The sequence below is a fragment of the Physella acuta genome, unplaced genomic scaffold (genome assembly GCF_028476545.2).
Source record: "Physella acuta isolate Inbredline_101_S28 unplaced genomic scaffold, ASM2847654v3 ptg000560l, whole genome shotgun sequence".
NCBI classification, from domain to species: domain Eukaryota; kingdom Metazoa; phylum Mollusca; class Gastropoda; family Physidae; genus Physella; species Physella acuta.
The window spans coordinates 651,280-671,652 of NW_026732079.1; the positions used below are offsets into that span (position 1 = coordinate 651,280).

At 32.6% G+C, this 20,373-nt stretch overlaps 2 protein-coding genes across 4 annotated transcripts; one reads left to right on the forward strand and one right to left on the reverse strand.

Annotated features, from left to right (window-relative positions):
• Window positions 1-2,175: 2,175 nt before the first annotated feature.
• Window positions 2,176-9,407, reverse strand: LOC131946421 (tetratricopeptide repeat protein 29). Its single transcript, XM_059307172.1, has 10 exons — window positions 9,277-9,407; window positions 7,946-8,142; window positions 7,491-7,714; window positions 6,965-7,153; window positions 6,149-6,376; window positions 5,625-5,710; window positions 5,408-5,499; window positions 4,771-4,894; window positions 4,377-4,611; window positions 2,176-3,414 (listed from the first exon to the last, which is right to left on the reverse strand). The coding sequence occupies exons 2-10, from the start codon at window positions 8,137-8,139 to the stop codon at window positions 3,272-3,274; spliced, it is 1,515 nt and encodes a 504-aa protein (XP_059163155.1). The 5' UTR covers window positions 8,140-8,142; window positions 9,277-9,407; the 3' UTR covers window positions 2,176-3,271.
• Window positions 9,408-9,568: 161 nt separating this feature from the next.
• LOC131946422 (STAGA complex 65 subunit gamma-like) lies at window positions 9,569-19,775 on the forward strand. Of its 3 annotated transcripts, none has more exons than XM_059307174.1 (11): window positions 9,569-9,627; window positions 11,092-11,276; window positions 11,820-11,931; window positions 12,037-12,149; window positions 12,536-12,645; window positions 13,133-13,254; window positions 15,442-15,647; window positions 16,290-16,381; window positions 17,567-17,675; window positions 18,002-18,253; window positions 18,800-19,775. In XM_059307174.1, exons 2-11 carry the CDS (start codon window positions 11,113-11,115, stop codon window positions 18,810-18,812), a joined length of 1,293 nt encoding a protein of 430 aa, XP_059163157.1. In that variant the 5' UTR covers window positions 9,569-9,627; window positions 11,092-11,112; the 3' UTR covers window positions 18,813-19,775. The 3 variants fall into 3 exon arrangements, with proteins under 3 accessions (XP_059163157.1, XP_059163158.1, XP_059163156.1); XM_059307175.1 differs by having other exon boundaries at window positions 9,573-9,627; window positions 11,082-11,276; XM_059307173.1 differs by having other exon boundaries at window positions 9,584-9,627; window positions 11,059-11,276.
• Window positions 19,776-20,373: the final 598 nt, after the last annotated feature.

A 20,373-nucleotide genomic window follows, 5' to 3' on the forward strand; every position in this document is an offset into this window, starting at 1 on the left:
CTTCTTTACCCAGGTCTTTTACAAAGAGGCGCACATCAATATCCAGCTTTGCTAATGAGTGTGGCTGTTTCAATTGTGTTGATTTTTTTCCGTTAGAAGGAATTTGTTTTTCAAACAGACTTGCAGAAAAACCACATCTATTTCTTCACTAAGAGAGTCCTGCTTTTTTTAGTTCTTGACAAGGTGCAAAAGCGCATCCACTGCCTTGGACACCTTAGATTCGTTTAATATCGTTTCGTTCTTTTGCAGACTTATTTAGATCGAGAATTCTAGTCTAAATTTACAAATATGTTGTTTCAGTAATTCAAATTGATGTTTAATCAACCCTATGCAAGTTACCGGAAGCATGTGGCGTTGTAATCACAACATTCGTGTGTGAGGTTCAGTGGCGTAGCTAGGATTTATGGGCCCCTATGCAAAAAGTGTAAGTGGGCCCCTCAGAGGCGTAGCGACCCTTCCCGCCGACCGGGGACAAACTTTCGATTTGAACCTCCCCCCCCCCCCCCCCCCCCCCCGACTTTCGATTTGCACCCCCCTCCCGCAAACTTTCGAAAAGGGGCCCCAATTTGCCTTGGGCCCCTATGCCTTGCTCACGCTAGCTTCACGGTAGCTACGCCACTAGTGAGATTGGGTGTACAGTAATTTTTTTTTTTTTTTTTTTTTGATGAGTGCTATAATTCTGGTTTGAAATTCTGTTTAAATGTTAAGAAAGCGAGAACGAACTCTCTAATAGTACAGATTGGTGTTGGGTTGATTCTTAAAATAACTAAAATTTTAACATATTTAATGTTTTCTTTATAAATGTGAGTAAAAAATATATTATTCGTCTACCCCTGTGGTAAATAATACATTTTTATTATATTTAAATTTAATTTTAAAATTTAATTAGAGAGTTATTAAGTTATTAGCAACTATCTACATTATTTAAATATTTTTAATTTAACTTTGTTTTTTAACAATGTTTTAGATTATTGTTGTTGTTTGTTCCCTTGGTTCTTTCAAATTTAAAAAAATTGGGAGTAACTAACAATGAATTCGATTTTTCAAATTCGCGATAATTTATTGTAACTAATAGTTCTTCTGCGTTCTTAATTTAAGTGTTGGGTGAGATTTCCTCCAACACAATTAAGTATACGTGTCAGTCTGAACCAGTGTTTCTTCCAGAATTTTTTCTCCGGGGTGGGGGGCACTTGAAATTTTCAGGGGGAAGGGGGGGGGGGGATCACTTAAAAGTATATATTTTCATTTTCTATATAAATTCCATTTCGTTGTCCCCAGCTGTAGAGCCTCATCTGCCCGAGGGTTTGAACTCGAGACTTTTCGATATAGCAACCATGACCATGAACTTTACCGACTCGACCACGCCGACCAAACACAGGTCTATTATTTTGATTCGTTTGATACAACGTTTACGTTTTCCTTCACCAAATTGGGCATGAGGAAAGTGATTGCCAGAAACCGAAATATTGTATGATTTATAATATGAGCCTTAAATGGTGGTCTATAGTTTTACAGATTAGGTCTACATGGGGTACAAAAAATATTCCGTTTATATGTAAATTATATAGCTGAAAATGGGTAGTTATTATTCATTTATTAGATGTGTATGGGAGCTAAGATAAGACATGGAATAACCCTATATACAGTGGAAATAAGATATTGCGGGATATATTCTCCTTATCCTTTATCATATTTATGATAGGCGATGTTTAAAAGCTAACGATGGGGTTAAATATTTGCTCTTAGTCAGCAGAATCACAAAATAAAATATTAGGAAATTCAAATAAAGAAAATGAATATTTTTTCTGGTAAATAATTAGCTTTAAAGTATCATAATTTTAAAGTAAGCATAGTCTATATTAATTCAACTATAAATGTTAATTTGTTTTGAATTTTCCTTTAAATAAACAGCTTATCAATATCAATTTATATTAAAATAGAGTTGAGTGGTTGTGTAAGTGTTAACATGATAGATATAAAACTGAATCATGATTTTTTTAGACATTTTTAAATTAAGAGTTGTTTTGTATTGTTTTAAAAATTATATTCTCTTAATGTTTGATATATTTATATTTTTGCACAATTCTCTGTACAGTTAATAAATAACATTCTAAAAGTAAACTGGAGACAAACAATACATAGAAAACATATTTGGATATTTTAATTAACAATAGATAAAACTGATTCACATTTTTATTAGTTTCTCAAATATTATTTGTTTTGCTAGACTTCTAAAAATATTTACAAGTTAAAATTGAAAGAATTCTCATTGTCTCTATAAACATTTTATTAGTTTCTGAAATATTATTGACATTTTCTCCAAATTCATTATATTACATAACAAGGTGAAATTACTCTCAATGTCAATAAACTATTTATTTCCTATAAAAGCTATATAACCTAGTATGCTGCATTACAAAGTAAGCATGTAAAGCAACAAATTCCAATTTTAGAATAGGCCCTACTTTAAATATAAAATCTAACTGTTTTTGTAAGTTTGCAATAATATTAAGATTTTATAGACAAATGTACCTTTTTTGAAAACATCTGCTACTTTGCATGGTAAAACTGATGACAATGATGTTCTGATTTTAAAAATCACTGTCGTGCATTTAACATTACTTTTATTTTTTTTTTAAAAAGTCTATTTTAAATATCTGGTTACATAATTAGTTATATTAAACAGAATCAATAATAAGTCTTTAACTTCATTGTAAAAAAATACTGTAGTAAAAACAAAAAAATACTTTTGTACTGGCAAACAGATCACAAAAAATAAATAACAAAATGTGACTTACTTAATCCAGTATATCTCTATATAAATGTATTCTTAGTCAATCACAAGTTATTTTATTTGTACATAATTATATTACTTGGAATGCTATCATTTTTTGGCTTTACAATTTTATTTTTGTAACTAAAAAAGAAAAGAATGTATGCTAGTTACAAATCTTTCTATAGGAATACAATCATCATCAATAGCGTAATGCGAAAATGATATGGTCTCATTCATTATTTTATCTTCTGTAAATTGTAATTCATCTTTTGCACATGTGAACATTCATGTATCTTGGTGTTGATTTTTTCAACATTCTTTTTTCCCTTTGCCTTATGGCTTTATAATCCTATCATTTATGATCCAAATAAAATGTAGATAAACGGGTATCTATAATTAGTACAATAATTAACAATGCAGAGGAAAAGATTGGGACGTGCACATGATTGATTTAATATCACTGAAATCTTTTTTCCAATCCCAGAAGTTAATTATTTATTCAGTTTTGTTATCTTCTTCTTCTTCAGTCTTAGCAGCTTCTGAGGCAGTGGCTTCAGTAGATGCTTCACCAACTGATTCTTCTGTGTTGGTATCTTCTGGAGGAGGTGGGAGCACAACATGGTAAGCAGCACCTGGCACTGTAAAACATATTAAAATATGAGAATTGCCAGTTGTACTTAGATAAAAATGAAGTAAAAATGTTGAATAGCATTTATTTTAAAGATTTTAAAATAAAATTTCTTTAAATGTGATGTAAACAAATGTAAAATACATTTACAAATGTTGTAGAATCAGATTATAGGTACCATTCTAATCATGGATTTCATTTTATTACAGAAACTTTTTCATAAATGTTAAACCATTTTATTAGTATATGTAGCTGCTGTTTTAAATTGTAAACAATGGCTAAAATTACATAACCAATTAAATAGATAAACTATATGAAGGGCTCAGTGGAAAAAGTACTTAAGTGTATATTGAGAGTTTTGAGAAAAATGAGTGCAAAGTTTTTAAATTGAAGCTGAAATACCAAAACAGCAGATACAGAGTATTTGAATCAAGCTACTACACTACTTTTTCCATGGCCCAAATATCCAGGGATGGTTAAGGGGAGGTAATCAAATAATATACCGGTCTTAACTCATTTTTGAAAAAATGTAACTTAAGTACTTTTTCCACTATATTTGACCTATCGACTTATGCTTAAAGAGTAATTTATGTATTTCTTCTTCTTTCTTCTTGGTTCTTCTTAATTCTAGTGTTGGAAGGGATTCCCTCCAACGCAATTAAGTATTACATCTCAACATGTTATGTGCCATATCTGCTCTTTGACACTAATTTCAGCCTACGATTCTCTCTGGAATTCGCTTCCATAGCCTTGGTCCATTCAAGAACAAACTACAAAGTGGTAGTTGTTTTACTTTGGAGTTTTCTCCCCAAGATAAGTTGCTGTCCTGTCCCCGGGTATCAAGTCTCATCTCCTCAGGGTTCAAACTCAGATCTTTACTAACCCGACCATGCCACCCTCCTTTTTGCTAGTAACTGTATCAGTTATATAAGTTATTAAATTTTAAAAAGTGATTGAAGAACAAAAACAGACCTGTGTCAGGTATTGGTTTGCTAAACTCATCGGCTCTCACGCTCTTCCATTCAGCTAGTCTGGTTATGCAGGTTCTGTCACCAACAACAATGTGGTTGGCAAATTTACCCATCATCCTGTGGGCCATGGCAATGCCATATTGGACTCTGTTTACGTTTGTTGATTCTGGGTCAGCCAGTGCACGAGAGATGTTGTAGGCCTTGCTGAAGTATTCAGTTGCTTCATCATAATTACCCTAGTGAGTTGAAATAAATGTACAGTTCTTAATCTTTGAATGATAAATAAATTAAAAAATAAACATTTCTTAACAGCTCACTTTTAATTTCAGCTAAAATTTATGATAATTTCAACAGAAAAATCGTGAATGAAATAAACTGCTAGATAAACTGCTTACCACAGAATTACAAACATTTCCTAAATTGTGACATGCCAAACAGTATTCTTTCTCTAAACCTGTCTTTTCTGTTAGCTCAACAAATCTTTTTAAAAATTCAACACTTTTCTCTTTGTTGCCTTGACTAAGAAAAAAATATTTTAAAAGTTTAGTCAAACAAACAAATATTAATTTCTTTTTATATAAAACCAAGCAGTGGAAAAAAAAGAACTAACCATTTAGACATATTTACATATATTATAAGCTTAGTAATTATAATCATACAAAATGTTAGTTTTAAATAACTTATTTTTATTTAAATAAGGGACATTATTCAAACTTTAAGCTTTTTTTAACCATACATAAATATCATAGTAATATAATTATTAATAGTAATTATAGTTATAGTAAATATTGTTAAAACAAGCTTAAAAATTAATTTTTTAGTTTACCATACTTATAAATTAGAATTTCTATTTTTTTCAAAAATAATAAAAATACAGTTAACATTGTTTCTACACATTTAATTTCAATGAATAATTTAAAAATTATTCTTTTTTAGTTTACCATAAATTATAGTTTGGTAATAGAAGATTAAATATTGTTTTAAATGATTGCTTTACATTAATTGTATTAAGAAATCTCTTTATGTGTTTACCGTGCGTATATCTTAGCAATAGAATCACAGGCCCTGCCAATGCCTTCACTGTTACTATCACCTTGACAAGATTCGTAGAAGTTAAATAAATGCTGGAATTTAGAAAAAAATTATATTAATTTCTGTTAATATTTCAAGCACATAATCAATTATCTGACTGCTGTACATGTCTAATCGGAGATGTACAAACATTTTGGATGTAATGTTTTATACTTACAGACAGCGCTGTGTCCAACTCATTTATTTTCTGATAGGCCATGCCCAAGTTGTAGGATGCCTCACCTTCTAATTTCTTATCTTGGCCTTTAATTAATTGTAAAGTTTTATTTAAACAATAAAAGCATTAAAGGTGGGCAATTATTAGTTAGCTATACTGAAAGACACCATAGAGTTTGGGTTAGTTGAGAAAGTGGTATCATTATATATGATTGTAATGTTTACAGATATTTTTTCTATGTTTTTTGTTGTGAAGTAATGTGTATGTTTTTGATAGAGTAAATCAGTCCTACACAAACTCATCAAAATAAAAGAGTATGAAAACATGACAATCAATAAAGAAACATTCAACCCAAGTCTTTAATTCATTACTAAAACAGTAAAACGACAGTTGTGTTTGTATGGCTGTTTTTTTTTCAATATATTTAATAACCTAACTATTGTAACTGTAAACTTTTAATTGACCAATTGTATTTAAACAAAAGAATTAATTAATTAAAACAAAGTTGAACAAGTTAGACTTACTATTTTTGGCCATCTCTAAAGCTTGTTTGAGGGTTTCAAGCGATACCTCTTTGTCTTCTTGCTCCGCAGTGCGTCCCAGCTCAGTGCCGATGATTGTGTAGATGTGGTAAAGTTTGATGCAGGCATCAGAGTAAAAGCTTGTCCCATTGGTCATTTTCCAGTCCTGCTTGTGGTTCTGTGCTAGCTTGTAGTATGCTTCAAAATGTTTTGCAGCTTCTCTGTAGTTCCCTGCATAATGAAATCTATTTTTAATTGAGTTTCCATTATATCAGAGCTTTGTAATCTACTGTTTACTGTTTTCTTTTCTTTCTTTCTTCCATTAGTGCCCAAGACAAATGGGGCAGATGAAGTAGTTCATCTGTTTCAGAGACCTCGGCATTTGAAGGGATAGTGTGGTCAGCATTATGCCCAGCAGCATTTTTGTTTGCCTAACATGAGTTAGGTACCCATCAGAGATAGATGGATTCAGGGACATTCTTCAAACATGGACCAGGATTCAAGCTCAATACTTTGGGGTTAGAAGTCTAGCTCTCTACAACTAGACCATGCTGTCCCATAATCTACTGTTTTACTAATGATATATTGTCTTTTATATTGTCTTTTTATGTAAACAGCAATGGAAATTTTATTTGTTTTATGACAGTAGGGAAGTAGAAAAAAAAAAATAATTTAATAGAATTTTCAGTTAACATTTTTTAAAGGTTTCTTTGGTAGGAACCAATTCTTCAGAAGCAGATCATTTATTTAGACCATTTTAACCACTTGTTTAAACCACCTAGGCAAGCAAATCATGACATCAAAGCCTTTATAACTTACTACTTTTCTGTAAACACAGCCCCACATTGCAATGCCCTTCTGACTGCATTTTCCCTCCATCGGTTGAAACTTTTTTAGCTACTTCAAGGCAGGTTGAAAACACATGATCAGCTAGCCACTGGTCATCGGGATTGTCTTTAAAAACTTGAGCTAAGTCGTAGCGTGAGTGGTATTCTTCAGCAAAATTACCTAAAAATAAAATTTTTCATGTATGAGATTAACATGTTAAAACAAAATCTTCAAATTGCATGTGGAAGTAAGGAACATATTGTTATTTTTAAATTGTTAATTTAACTTGAAATTTATTACAATTATACCTACTGAATTAGATATTAGAGGCCATTTTTCATTGTCATATGCAAGCACATTTTGTCAAATAGTCTTAGTGATAGGTGAATTAACACAGCAAATCATTATTGTCACAAAAAGCTATAAGGTGTGCCATTGACCGTGAAATTATGAAATTATACAGAATTTAAATAGGTCGCTACTTGGATAAACAATTTTTTACTGCTTTTTTACTAACCAAGTCGGCTTGCAGCTTCAGCTCTTGTTAAATACATCTTCATCATGTCTAATTTTTCAGGCTGATCTGGTAGCACAGGCTTTGTCCATAAAAATGACTCTGGCCCTGCCGCCTCTCTTCGCTCATGTTGTTGGTGTATAAGATTAATTAACTCACAAAATGATAGATGATATCCCTCAGTCAACATATCCAGACATAAATTGTGTTTGTAAGAGTTGCGAAACCTATAATACAAAGAGATAGAAATGTTTTTATTTAAACATACTAAAATGAAAAATGTTTTAATAAATAATAAACATATGCAATACTTTAAGAATTTTTTGTTTAAGAAACTGAGAAAAGCTAGTCATCATTAAATTTTTTGACTTTACTTTATATCATAGACTATTACATGACTCGGCTACTGTATGACTATTCATTTTCAAATTATATTCATTTTAAAAATGTATATATACTTAGCAATGTCTTGTTTCCGCAGAAATGGTAACTGGCTTCTTAATTGTGCACTTTTTTCTGCAGCTTGTCTATCTCTGCGTCCTTGGATATTTTTTAATCGTTCTCCAGTCTTTGGCATTTGACCTTGGTTTGGCTTTCCATATGATGGAGAACTACCAGTCGTACTTTTGATTGCTGGTAAAATGGCTGCCATTTTCTGTTTTGAAATAGATTTGCTTATATTATTATACTGTATTGATTTGTATTATTTTGCATATTAATTACAAATTTAAAGAATAGTGTAGATTGAGAAAAAAAAAGTTTAGTCCTATTTATTAGCCTAATTATTTTAATTATTAATTAATTGTTAATGTTATAGGTATAGGCCTAGAAGGTAGTAATATATTATTTTTAAAAAGGTGGACTTTTTTTAATTTTTCTAATTGAGAAATATTGTTACTAAATCTGATTACTTAAAATAAACAGGAAAATATTATCCTCAACTTAAAACACTCACAAGGAAACAACTATTAGCAAATTATAAATACTAACTGTAGCTAGATAACTAACTAGGGCTTAATAAGTTGACTACTTTCTCAGCTTGCATAATAATGACTAATTATGACATAATTTTGTTGTTGTTGTGAGCCTATTCCTCGCCAGGGCCTACATAAAATTATTAATTTTAATATTCTGCTAGCACTGTAGCCTGCTAGGTCTACTGGGCTACATTTTAGAAGGTCTATAAAACAGTCTATCAATGATATAAAATAGTCTTACTCTGAGCTCTAAGAATGATATTATAATAATTTATTAAATCATTGTAGACTTCTCTAAAACACTGATTTGCTGTTTCGGTGTTACTGGTGTGATACTGTAATAGGCTTTAGCTGAAGGATCCGTTAAGTTTGTGACAAGATCGAGGGTGTTATGACAAGATCAAGGGGTTTTTACTTTTACCATTTTAGTTTTATAAAATTTAAAATAATAATAAAAATAAGTTTATCTACTTTGAAAGCTTTGGGTTTGTTTTATTGTTCAACATACAATAATTTTACTATTAATTACTAATTAGGCCTAGGCCTACATCATACACTACTAACTAATCTAGGTCTAGACTAAATATAACCTTTGTCATTTATGTGGCTTAACGGGAAAATACAAACAACAACATGACAACAAATAAATTTCCTGATCCTTGATTTCCTCGCAGCTTGTCATCTTTCGTCCAGTTTTTAAATTTTAAAGTTTAAAGTATTATTATTTAAATAATCTAAAGTTGAAATGCGACAAACTTATGTTGAGCTATAGATCTATATTCATACGAACATGGGAGAACTTTATAAGTTACCTGCTATTGTTTTAATGTCTATATTGTGACTTTTTCAAAAACATTTAACTCGTTTGCTCAGTATTAAAACAAAATGTTTAGTAAAGGCCGCCATTAGTAAATCTTGTTTCCATGACACCGCATAGTCGCGGTTAATTGCTCTATAGTGTTTTATTTTAAAAAGCGTTTATATATGTATTTTTATTTAATCGGATGGAAACACGATTTTTTAAAATTTATTTAACTGTTTCATTATAATAATAACTAGATCTAAGACTTGTAGATTTCTTTTAATCTTGTCTAGACCTTTATTATTCAGTGCGAGACGCGTTTCAAAGATGGAAGCGCCCAGGAAGCTTTCGAACTTTTGAGGTTTAGGCCTATTTTAATATTTTTATTACATTATTATTTTTGCTGGTTTAGGCCAAAGTAATTGAAAGACTAGCCGTCTGTACCTCTTAGAATAGGCCTAAATGGACTAAAAAATATAGATAGGTAACGCTCCTCTCTCACGGCATAGGGCTGCAGACATTCCCCCCACCCCCCCACCGTTACTGATGAGATCAAATTAACAATAGATAAAATTATTAAATTATCATAATGAATCATGAATGAATCATGATACTAATACTACTGATGTAAAATTATAAATTATATAGATCTAGTTCTATAACTGATACTGACTGAGGTAATCTATCGTTTTTTATACGTATATTCTCCCGCGACTAGATTAGATCTAGATCTAGTTCTAGATCTAGTAATGTGAAAAACAGGTGACTCCTTAAATTTTAATAATTATTTCACATTTTGAGGAGGATTTATGTTTAGAGTTTAGAAAAATACAAAAATGTTTCCTTTTTTCATTGTATGTATTGATTATTGTATGGCCGATTCTAGTCGGAATAAGATACGCATGCGATACGCATGCGCAATGGAGAGAAACTACGACTTGCCTTAGCGGCGATGTTTTCGATGGTACTGCGCATGCGTGTGTTTACAACCGCAGAACCCTAATACCAACCCTAATCCTATCCTTAACCCTATCCCTAATCCTATCCCTAATCCTAACCCTAGCCCTAATCCTATCCCTAACCCTAGCCCTAATCCTATCCCTAACCCTATCCCTAATCCTACCCCTAACCCTCATTCTAGCCCTAACCCTAGCCATAGGTCACTGCGCATGCGCAGAACTATCTTTTGCCGAAAAATCTTATTCCGAGTAGATACTTCGTTATTGTATTGTCTACCTGTTTTTAAACAATAATTGAATAAAAAAGTTTCAGTAATAAATGAAGACTAGCGATGTTTCCAACAGATGCAACCATGCTCATTTACTATAGCAGCCATCTTGTTTTTTTTTAAATTGTAAACTTATAGCGCAAGATTCAGGGGAAGCCACTCTAACTTACAGATGGCCGCTTTTTATATAGCAAATCCTGCTCGCAAACACTGCTGTTTAAAGTTAATTTCTTGCCTATATTGATATATTTAGCCTTTGATTTAGGTTTATTATTCATCTATATTTGACACAAATATATCACAATATACTTCTATTAAAGCCTTGACAATGAGGTAACTTTTTCAGACATTACTAGCCGCAGGCGATTTTAAAAAACGATAGATTACCAATACTGATACTGATAGGCTAGCGTCACTAGACTCTAGAGATAATTTACTAGTCTGATAATCTGATTAGAATTATTTAGATTCTACTAATTCAGTATACACATAGATCTATATTAAATTATTCACTATTAACATTATAACAACGCTAATTTAAATTTGGTACCTTAGAATTGACAGGATTTACACATATATTTATGCAGTATGAATTAGGATCATAAACAAAGATAAAGTATGGCAAATGGAAATGGTTACTGGGGAGAAATCCCTCAAGTGGCAGACACTGAGTCTGGAATTGCAGCCTTAGAGAGAGAACAGATAACAAAGCCCAGGCCACTGGATATTGAGGGACCTCTCCTACACCAGCCATCGAGCAGACACCACCCACCTACAAATGAGTATGTACCTTCTTCATACTTATTTTTCTTTTTTTTTAAATTTAGGTTCCTAAAACAAATGGTAAAATATTTATATATGCTAGCCGGAATAAGATACACATGCAGAACTTTAACCCTAATCCTATCCCTAACCCTAATCCTATCCCTAACCCTACTCCTAATCCTATCCCTAACCCTACTCCTAATCCTATCCCTAATCCTACCCCTAACCCTCATTCTAGCCCTAACCCTAGCCATAGGTCACTGCACATGCGTAGAGCTATCTTTTGCCGACTAAGTGGAGACATTGGGGAGAAAAATCTTCTTCCGAGTAGTCACTTCGATTTAAAATGGCTATAATAAAGGGAAAAAAAATAGCTTTAGTATTGTTAATACATTTTGTAATCTTTGTTTGGTGGTAAATACTTAGTTTTAGATTTCATTTTAGCACTATATACATTTTTTTAATTTTATTAACATATGTATAACCCCCACTGTCATTTGATAAAATTACTTATTTCAATTAAAGTTTTTCTTTTACCTGTATTTCATTTTAATTACCAGAGTCCTGCCTAGTGAACACTTTCAGATGGATCCCTTGGTGATTCACACAATACGCTTGATCCAACACATCAAGAAATTGAAGGCAGCTATCTCAGCTCTGCAGCAAGATACTGTAAGTGTGACCTTCTTTATAGTTATAGTGACATTAAGTTCATTAACAGGTTTTAGCATATATATATATATATATATGCTGTATGTGTAATTTTTACCATTTCAGAAACAGGAAGTAGAAAGTGGGTTGACAACAGTTGGTCAAGTTCCTCAGTATGATGGTCCACCAATAAGAGACAGATCTAGACAAAAGTATTTTACAGAAGAAGAGTATCAAACGTAAGTAGGACCAGCATTTTGGCATTATTCATTTACACCCATTTATGATATTTATTTATCATTTGTAAATATATCATAGTTTTCTGTTTTTATAATGAAGCTGCTTTCTCCCTAACAATTTTTGTACTTAGGTCTACTTGCTGCAGATAGATATTTTGACACAAAAATATAATTTTAACTTTTATGTTCATTCTTATTATAAGTTCTTTTTTTTAAAACTATTTTTAATATGCTGCTGTCTGCTTTTTTTTAAAAAACAGAAAATAAACCTACTTTTAAATGCATGTAACTTAGATCTATAATCACAATAGTATTAAAACTTTGAGAAAAGTTACAAATTATTTGAACAAATAAAATAGTGTGGTTTAACCTTTCACTATTTTTAGTGATTTTGTGAGAGGTGTTGGCAAAGCCCCAGCACCTATTGATGAAATAACATGCAGAAAGCTACTGAGACGCTCAACAGCTGCAATCTGTGCTCATCTCTCATTTGACAGTAAGTTGGGCTTTTCTCCAGAATATGTTAAATAATTGTTGCCAGTCTGTTTATATCCTTAACAGCATATCAGACTGTGATACATAAATTGCTACATCTTATTTTTTAAATTTATCCCTAACACATCTCCAAAGTGCATTTGATTACAAAAACAACTAGTCTTTAACTGTGCCTTCACTGTGCATTCCATAGATACAACTTGTCTATTTTTATCCTTAACAGCACCTTTAAACTGCATTTGATAAATACAACAAGTCTATGTATAGTCCCTATCAGGGCCCCCAATCTGCAGTTGATAAATACAAAAAGCCTATGTATGTCCCTGACAGTACCTCGAATCTTCATTTGATAAATACAACTTGCCTGTTTTTTTCCTTAACAGCACCCCTTAACTGCATTTGTTAAATCTAACTTGTCTATTATGTCCCTAACAGTGCCTCCAATTTTCTTTTGATAAATACAACTTGCCTGTTTATACCCACCACAGCTACTGCGGACTCTGTATTAGAGACCCTGACAGATGTGTGCCAAGAGTTCCTCATACAATTTACCAAGCACCTGGGAGTGGCAGCTGACAGGAGGGCGGTGTATGGATCAGGTGGATTTCCTGTTAGTTTGGTTTTATTTTCATCTCTCAAGTTGTGGTATTGTTTAGATTTATCCTATAGGTGTGTTTGTTATTTTTCTACTTCTTAATTTTTATAATTTTATTTGTCAGCTGGTTGCAGAGTGTTAAACGTTTTCATATTATATCAGTGATGTTGTTTGTGTGAAGGTAATGCCAGTAGAAATGTATGGGAAAGGAGAGATCACTAGACCAAAGATGTAGAAATGTATGGGAAAAGGGAGATCACTAGACCAAAGATGTAGAAATGTATGGGAAAAGGGAGATCACTAGACCAAAGATGTTGTACTGGCTGTTGAATCCTGGTAATAATTTTGTGATAGTATTTGGGAATTTAAAATAACATTATGAGCAATGTTGGTTTTCCAATCATATGAGGCTTGTATGGTTCACCTCTCATCATAGTATCCTTGCTAGTGCCTTCACTGTTAATCATTATCGATTTGTTTCAGTCAGATAGGGAAAGAAAACGCAAAGTTATGGCAAAATATTGTACTTAGTTTTTGCTTTGAATTTCTTAACAGTTGCTGTGTTGTTTATTTATGTTTGTAACATCTTAATATATAAAAAGCCCATGTGCGCACTTCTCTCTCTCTCTGTCCGCAAAATATTTTCGCAGGATATCACATCAGAATCTTCAGCGATATATGGAGAACTTGATACATTCTTTTGTTGAAAATAATATGGTAGATGTTTTAAATGTTTAAACAAAATTTTATTTAAAGAAAAAAAAAATAAATAAAGGCATATTCTAATGTAGAAAAACAATTTTAATTATGCAACCGTAGAAGTGTTTATAGTTGTGACAAGAACGCCAAAATCGATGACATCACATGTCATATGTTTGAACTACGGAAAGTACACAAAACCAGTAGCATCTTCCAATTTTAGAATACAAAGAAATGAACAATGTATTAAAATTTGATATAGAACTATAGATTTACTTATCAAGACGTAATTTATGAAATTTATACAATTTCCTCTGCCAAAACTAATACAAATTACTTTTAAAAAAAACATAAATACCATTGATAAGCCGGTTTTCGAATGGAATCATTTAAGTCTTTTAATCTATATGTGCATTCAATATGATGTTGTGTTGACTAATACTGTATATAATTTGGTTTTATTTTTTCAAATAGGCATTAGTAGCCTATGTTATTTTAAATGTGTCCAACTTTAAGCTATTTAGTTATTTCTTTGCTTTGTCACTAATATCGTTAAACCTGTAGTAAAGCACATTGCGTTTTGACCAATAACTATTCTACAAAATATTCTTCTAAAAATTGTATAACATTTAAATACATCTACCTATAATTCACATGTAACGGGTACCAAGGGCTAGTTTGTTATAAGATGTAATGTAGAGAGTTTACAATGCGATAGGCAGTGTTCGGAACATACGATTTAATTTTATCTGTTGTGTTTTTTTTTACTTTTATAAATGTGCCAGTTAATTCCATTTATTTTCTTGTATATTGTATCAGACATGGAGAAGAGATTTTTCTGTCAGATGGGCAGTGTTAGGAATGTGCCCTTTAATTCCATTTGTTGTACTTTTATAGAAATGTGCACATTAATTCCATTGGTTTGTTGTACTTTGTATAGGACATAGTGGAGTGAATTAGTCATGAGATTAGCAGTGTTAGGAATGTGCCCTTTAATTCCATTTGTTGTACTTTTATAGAAATTTGCACATTAATTCCATTGGTTTGTTGTACTTTGTATAGGACATAGTGGAGTGAATTAGTCATGAGATTAGCAGTGTTAGGAATGTGCCCTTTAATTCCATTTGTTGTACTTTTATAGAAATTTGCACATTAATTCCATTGGTTTGTTGTACTTTGTATAGGACATAGTGGAGTGAATTAGTCATGAGATTAGCAGTGTTAGGAATGTGCCCTTTAATTCCATTTGTTGTACTTTTATAGAAATTTGCACATTAATTCCATTGGTTTGTTGTACTTTGTATAGGACATAGTGGAGTGAATTAGTCATGAGATTAGCAGTGTTAGGAATGTGCCCTTTAATTCCATTTGTTGTACTTTTATAGAAATTTGCACTTTAATTCCATTGGTTGTACTTTTTATTGGACATAGTGGAGTGAATTAGTCATGAGATGAGCATTGTTAGGAATGTTCCCTTAATTCCATTTATTGTACTTTGTATAGGACATAGTGGAGAGAGTTTTCCATGAGATGGGTGTTGGCAGTGTCCAGAGTGTCCATGAGTTCTACCAGCAGAGAGTCATCAACTACAGGGACAGGATGGAGGAACAATGCCGGCTGTTGATGGCAGAGTACAACAAGCTGAGCCGGCAGCCAGTCAAACAGAGTTCTCAGTCGCCCAACAGTTCTGATACGCTGCATGTTATACGGTAAGTTTGTTGGATGAGTTGGATGTGATTTGGCTCGTCTGTTGGATAAGTTGGATGTGATTTGGTTCGTCTGTTGGATAAGTTGGATGTGATTTGGTTCGTCTGTTGGATAAGTTGTATGTGATTTGGTTTGTCTGTTGGATAAGTTGGATGTGATTTTGTCCATCTGTTGGATAAGTTGTATGTGATTTGGTCCATCTGTTGGATAAGTTGGATGTGATTTGGTCCGTCTGTTTGATAAGTTTGATGTGATTTGGTCAGTTTGTTTTGTTCATTGTGATACGGTTAATTGGTGTTTGATGTTGTATTTGATATTATATGTTTGATGTGTTGTGATATAGTCATTTTTTTATTAGGTGTACTATATGCGGTCAGTTTATTGGTGACATAGCTTGTTATATGGTCAGGTGGTTTTGTACTTTGTGAAAGGTTCTATTTGCTTGATACTTTTTATATGATACTATCAGTTTGTGATGTGGGCAGATTGATAAGTTGTATGTCACATGGTCAGTTTATTTTATAAGTTGTATGTTATACTATCAATTTGTTTGATCCATTGTGAAATGATCAGTTTGTTAGATACATTGTGCAATGGTCAGTTTGTTTAATTATTTAACTGATCTTCTTTTCTTCTCACTCTAGCATCAAAGATGAATATAACTCAGAAATTCAGTTCCCACTTCTTGATGAAAATGATGAAGTCAATGAGGCAGAACAACTCCTAAACATAGAAAGTAGGTCCAGCTGATAATAATCTTTTTAAAATCTGTCTAGTTACATACCTTTATGATGGAAAGTGTACATTTTTCCTCATATATAATATAAAATTTAATGGCTTTTTTGGGGTTTCAAATTAAGTACTTTAAACAGGCAAAAATAATTTGAAAATTATTTTAGTTGTCATGGAAACTTTTAAAAAAACATGCACCATATTAAATATTTTGTCCTACACATTTCCAATTAAGTCACAAAAGGGAACTAACACTTGTGACTCTATTTGCTTATCTGATCATACTTATCTCACCACCTGTTGGGGGTGTTAGTTCTCACATTTGTCATATGTAGGCATTCACTTTGTTTTATTACTGTAGGATTATACACACTCCATACCCTCGGATTTCATTGTCATTTAATTAAATGTAACCCCGCCTAAGAACTGCATTTAATTATATTTTGTGTCATTTAAGTCCCTTATTTACATAAATCCTTGTAAGGCTTGCCACCTGCTGTTGCAATATAATTAATTTAATTAACCAAGTATTAATTATCTTCAATTTTTTTTTAACAATATGTACTGTGGCAATTTTGTATCACCAAGTTGGTGAAGAAGGCCTACTGGTATTCAGGAAGATGACCATCATCATTGTTAGGATTGTTACATATAAGTATTAGGGTAGATTTAGAGTAGCGACCCTTTTGTTTATATGTTTTCAGTACCCTTCAAACTATAGTCTATTGTAGTTATATTTAGATTAAAGAATGTAAATAAATAATATACACAATTCTGTAGCATAGAAACTATTGGGGGGAAGTGATATATAGCACAGGAAACTTAGAGGTTAGGTAGGGTATAAAAGGTGGGCGTTAGGAAAGTTTGGGGATCCATTCTCTAATAGGCAGCATAGGTCTTGTATGTACTTTCAAGTAATAAAGAAGTAAATTATACAGGGACTTCGTGTTGGTTCATTGTCGACCCTGTCCTCACATCACAACAATCATCTCTGGTCACAATCTTGCTGGAATATGGGCTCACTGGCTGCCATAGCTCACTGTCTTGAGCCATTTTTTCCTTGCTGACTTTATGTGTAACCCATCTTGATTATGTCTCTCTCTACTACTCATGTGTAACCTATCTTGATTATATTATTTACTCAGCCATCCTTAACACTGTTTTAAAACTAGAATACATTATTTCCCAGCCCTGGGCCAGTTTGAGATAACAGTTGAGCATGAGACAACAACTGGCCTGACCACAGAAGTGGACACAAAATGGTCGCACACAGCCAAGGGTAATGCTGCAGATGCCAGGTAATTGCTGCAGCTATACTCTAATTATTTCAATTTTTATTTTAATTAATTATTAATAATCAATTAAAAAAAAACATTGAATTTCAGTTTTAATTTTATTCTCCAAAATCTTTTGCTTATAAATGCAATTCAAACATCATCGTTATTATTTATTCTCGTGGACCCCTTGCATAGCATAGGGACGTAACCACACCTCTCTATTGTATTAGATTTTAGGCAATTCTTTCAAGTTGTGCCCATGACATTCCAGCTGCTTTTGCTTCACTAACATTTGTTCTGTTAAGTGAAACATCAGTGACATGAATTTTTAAAATGATACCTTACAGATCTAAACAAGCTGGCTCTACAGAAGAGGGCTTGGAAAACCCAGGAAGTGCTGCGGAGGTGCTACCTAACCCTCCATCAAACATCCCCATAACACCACAGTCCAACGTGCCCCAGACCCCACAGGAGCTGGTGGTGCCCATCCTCAGGAGCTACTCCAGCCAGGATGATGCCACCATCCAGGATCCCGGATCAATATCCAGCATGGATATCTTCTCTCCATCTGTGCCCACCCCCAGCAAGGCCAAGAAAAAGTAAATATTCTGTCCTCACTCCTAATGTATTCTAACTATAAGCTCTCTCTTACGGTCAGTACTAGCTCAAGCTGTTCCTCATTAGTTAAGCAGATTGGAACAGGGCTAATAATTTTAGAAATCCCACACCCATGTTACTAATTAGAGTTAGGCTTCCTCTATCATTGAATTACACTACCTGGTTTGATATGAGGGGTCTGTGGGGGTTCCAATAATCAAGATCTTTGGGTTAGCAGGCACGCATTGTGCTACTGGATCACGCCATCCCCTGTTATTATAAACAAACTTTCTGTGTATAATACTGATGCTATTAGTTAACTGAATGCTTATCCTTACCTAAAAATGTAACTTTCATATAATTTGCTGAACACTCCCAACTTTGACCCATATCCATTATATTATTTTGTTTCTTTAACATACTTAGATATGTAGTGTAATTATTCAAATTGAGTTTTTTATCTTTTTAAAAAAAAATATAGTTAAAGTTGTTTTAATTACTTTATTTTTTGAAAAATTTTGTAATAAGAATTTTGTTTTATCTAACAGAAAAGTGGGTTAGTAGGTCTGCAATCTGTGGATGTTGGTGACATGTTGAAGAGGAAAAAATCAAAGTCTTAGATTGACAGTCTAAAAACATCAAATTACCAAAGAAACTACTTTTTGTGATACAACTAAAGACAAAGGAGGCTTTTTTTTCATACAGCAATTTCTTGCTCATCTTCTCAAATCTTTCTGTATCAGCTTGTCTTTACTGTCAGACCCTGAAATTCTGCTCTCATGGTATTATGGCTAAAACTTAATTAGCATACAAAAAAGTTAATTATGTTCCATGTAACAGATGGTCAGATCTCAGTGAGTTTTGTCAGAGATACAAGTACACTGTTTTGTTTGGGCTACAATGTGGTTGTGATAGAAAGAACTTTTAAGTTTTAGTCATTACTTAACAATGAATGTGTCTATAGTTCATACATTTGAAAACTCTAAAGACAGGTTAGCTAACAGAACAGTAACATACTCTTATATGAATCATATTTTGGACCAGTTTGTGGAACTGAATTGTAAACAAGACCAGCATATTTTTTTTTCAAAAATGTTTGTAAATATTTTTTAAAGTGTACTTGTCCAAGGGAGACAACCCACAACAGTCCAATTATTTTTCTTTGATGGTTGATGAGACTGACTGAGATGAGATGGGTGGGTGCTATGATTGTTCAATAAAACTTGTTACAGTTGTTATTTTTCTTTCAATGGTAATTATAATTATGGCGAGAATAATGTATTAAATGCCTATTATTTTTTAAATTGCTTACGTTGTAAATAATGGTAATAAGATGTAACATTCTTTAAACTAGCCACTTAAATAAGTTTATACTTTTAATAGTTTCATGCTTTAAATTAATCTGTTGCTCCATACAGTTGTAAAAATACTGTTTTGTATATGTTGTAACTATTGTAGATATGTTTCACCACAACAAATTACATACAATATTGTATTTGTTGAACACTAATAAAATGTTCTTGTTATTTGGACAAGTGAGTGTTAAAATACCAATTGGGGGGTGGGGTTTGTCTTCTAAAAAATGTATGTATATATATGTGTGTGTGTTAGAGAGAGAGAGAGTGAAAGAGTCATGTCAGATGATTTATGTTCAATAACATAAAATTACGCTCATATGGCATACAAAAATTTGAAACTGAAAACACATTTGTATGAAAAGCTGTACTTTAATGTGAAATATCTGTCATTTAGGGATGGGGTGGTTCAAACAATTCTGTGCCACTGTGGTATTATAAGTGTGCTGGGTAATTTGTTAATTCATCTAAATGGCCTTAGGGAAACTCAGTTGTTTCAACCTTTCAAGTTAATCATTCCATCATTTTCACCACAACAGCATTAAAGAAGCTACAAGTTAGCACAGAGTAGATGTTTTCTTGAAGAAGTGAAGTCACCAGAGTTTCTTCCAGGCATCTCTTCGGGGGGGGGGGGGGGGGGGGGGGCTTGGCCCCCCGAAAAAATTCTACCACCCCCCCCCCCCCCCGAACGAAATGAAATTTATATAATTTATATAGAAAATATATACTTTTAACAGTGTCCGCCCCCCCCCCCCCCCCGAAGAAAG

Coding starts and splice junctions, on each gene's coding strand:
- LOC131946422 (XM_059307174.1), top strand. CDS start 11,113: ATGGCAAATGGAAATGGTTACTGGGGAGAAATCCCTCAAGTGGCAGAC. Junction 16,382..17,566: donor ACAACTCCTAAACATAGAAA/GTAGGTCCAGCT, acceptor ATTATTTCCCAG/CCCTGGGCCAGTTTGAGATA. Junction 17,676..18,001: donor GGTAATGCTGCAGATGCCAG/GTAATTGCTGCA, acceptor GATACCTTACAG/ATCTAAACAAGCTGGCTCTA.
- LOC131946421 (XM_059307172.1), bottom strand. CDS start 8,139: ATGGCAGCCATTTTACCAGCAATCAAAAGTACGACTGGTAGTTCTCCA. Junction 7,715..7,945: donor CGGAAACAAGACATTGCTAA/GTATATATACAT, acceptor TTTGTATTATAG/GTTTCGCAACTCTTACAAAC. Junction 5,500..5,624: donor AGTTGGACACAGCGCTGTCT/GTAAGTATAAAA, acceptor TCTAAATTCCAG/CATTTATTTAACTTCTACGA.